This window comes from Rhodnius prolixus, unplaced genomic scaffold (genome assembly GCF_049639745.1).
Source record: "Rhodnius prolixus isolate KJV_2025 unplaced genomic scaffold, Rpr scaffold_4, whole genome shotgun sequence".
Classification (NCBI taxonomy): domain Eukaryota; kingdom Metazoa; phylum Arthropoda; class Insecta; order Hemiptera; family Reduviidae; genus Rhodnius; species Rhodnius prolixus.
Window position 1 is genome coordinate 39,695,373 of NW_027411614.1, and position 2,336 is coordinate 39,697,708.

Consider the following 2,336-nt stretch of genomic DNA (forward strand, 5'->3'; position numbering starts at 1 on the left):
GGAATTATTTTATTTTTATTTAGCGTTAAAATTATACTTTTGAATTGTTTGCTTTTACGAATTCATTATATTGTGGGGACTACAAAAAATATAAAGTTATTTCTGGCAGATGTTAACAATGATGATGGTAACAATTAAATTTAGTAACAAAATGAATTCTGGATTAATTTTTGAAATTAGAAGGACACTTGAATGTTTTGGAATAATCGTACAAAGCTGTATAACCAAAATTCAGTGTTAAGAGGAGATTAACTGAACGAGAATTGTTTTTGTTATTCTTCGTCAATTTGTCACACCTAATATTACGGTTGATATTTTTATTATTAACATCCTAATTTGAACATAGGGAAATCATTTCAGAGCAAATTGACGTGTAGCTGGAAGAAGGCTTCCACCATAAGATATATTCAAAATATTGCTTAGAATGTCTCCTAAACTATATGGGAAGAAATTAAGATTTTATTATAGACCACAATATTGAAGAAATAATCATCAAATACCATTAATTGAAGAACAAATTAATCTGAGTAATTTCTAAATATTTTTCTTATTTCTCCCGCAGTTATATTTACTTTTCCCTATCCCTTAAGAAAAATTAATTGAGTTATTACAACATTTAAATACAAGAAATACAAGTTTTAAGATCCTCTGCGTACAAAAAAAAAAATGGAATTGTGCAAGGGTACGTCTATGGGCTTGTTTCTACCATAACTCAAAACTAATCAAAATTCAAATCTATATTTCGATTCAGTACTGTTAGAGAATGCTGCAAAAGATTTCTGCACAAAAACTCTGTGAAGGGCTGTGTGACAAATGTTTTTTTTTTTTTGTTTTTGCAATTTTCTCGTCAATGGCTTCAACCGTTTTCTTTAAAACTTCTATTCTCTATAGATTCTAGGCGAGAAGTGATGATAGACTCACTCTAAAGTATCATACTAGTATACTGTACAGTTCTAACACTTAATATTGTAAATAAGAATAATTTATTGGACAACAGTCGTTTGGATAGAAAGACCAGTCGACTTTATTGATGAATTTTATGGTTGTTGGCTAGTTTTCCCTTAAGCACCTGGAAGGAATTAAATTGCCCTAACATTATTATTCCAAACACTTTTGCCAGATATCATGCTTCATTCATAATTCACCGTCTTAGTCAGAGGAACGGATAATTTTGAAGTAAATTTAAAATTGAGTAAAGTTTCAGAATTCTTTTAGATTATTTTGAAGTATATTATTTTTTATTAACATTACACTTTGCGTAGAATATTACACATTTATTTTAATATTCTTGGGCTATTGTTTTGGTTTCTATTTGTGGAATATTTATAATGCTTTCTGCTTTTAATACAACATTGTTTCCCATTGTTACCATTTTCCCATAATTTCGTTTGATGTCACATTCTTTCAAATGATATAATGACTTAAATTGTCAATGTTTTTTTTATTTACTATTTTCTTTAAACTAATTTTATATAAAACTTTTGAATAGAATTTTTTTTAAATAAATAAATTGGTAAGTCAATTAAGAAAATAGTTTATCGGGTAACTTACTAATTTAATTAACGTAATTGTTTAGTTTGTAATTGAGTTCAACGTTAAATCGAAAATTACATTCTGAGTTAACAGATTTATTAATTTCAATACAACATGAATAGTGTCGTTACAAACACATTCACGACTAGAAAAATAATTGCAGTGTTAATAATCGTAGTGAGAATAATTGTATTGAAGTATGATTGTAGTGATTGAAACCAACCACAAACAATTACGAAGACTACAATAGCTCTAAAATTAAAAAAAATATATATATTTATAAAAATATATACTGACTTGCAATTCTTTCTTTAACTTCTTGAAGTGCTGCTTCACGAATGACCGGTGTTTCCCTTAATTCAGCACGAGCTATTTCTAAGAAAAAATCACCAGGATCTGGATCATCTTCAAAACGAAACACATGGTCTCCCATTTGCACTGTTTTATCACTTGCATTCATTTTTACAGGCTGCTCAGCGAGACCAGACTTCAAACCAACCAACAGAGCCTAACTAAAACAGTAAAACTCTTTTATCTGTTCTTATAGGCGCTCCCCACCTTGAATCCATTCACCTCTTCTTTGTAACATGTTCCACTGTACACCATTCGTGAATTATTTTTTTTCCACACACTTTCATTGTCTCAATTGTTTATGTCTCTACATCTCCTACCCTTAAATGAACTTAAATATTTTTATTTTAATTAACATTTTTGCAAATAACAATTTTTCGATCGATTGACCTTCGATCTGTCCTAGTAGTAAACAAACCTTAGTTAGCAAATTTCTAAAGGTCGTCATTTTA

At 29.0% G+C, this 2,336-nt stretch overlaps 1 protein-coding gene across 1 annotated transcript in view; it reads right to left on the minus strand.

Moving 5' to 3' along the window:
- The window catches only part of LOC141456275 (alpha-tocopherol transfer protein-like), a 39,734-nt gene extending 37,592 nt beyond the window's left edge, over positions 1 to 2,142 (minus strand). Inside the window, exon 1 of the mRNA XM_074132122.1 lies at positions 1,831 to 2,142. Coding sequence (XP_073988223.1) covers positions 1,831 to 1,993 — 163 coding nt within the window. The 5' untranslated portion in view covers positions 1,994 to 2,142. The remainder of the gene's footprint in view (positions 1 to 1,830) is intronic.
- Between the last annotated feature and the right edge of the window lie 194 nt (positions 2,143 to 2,336).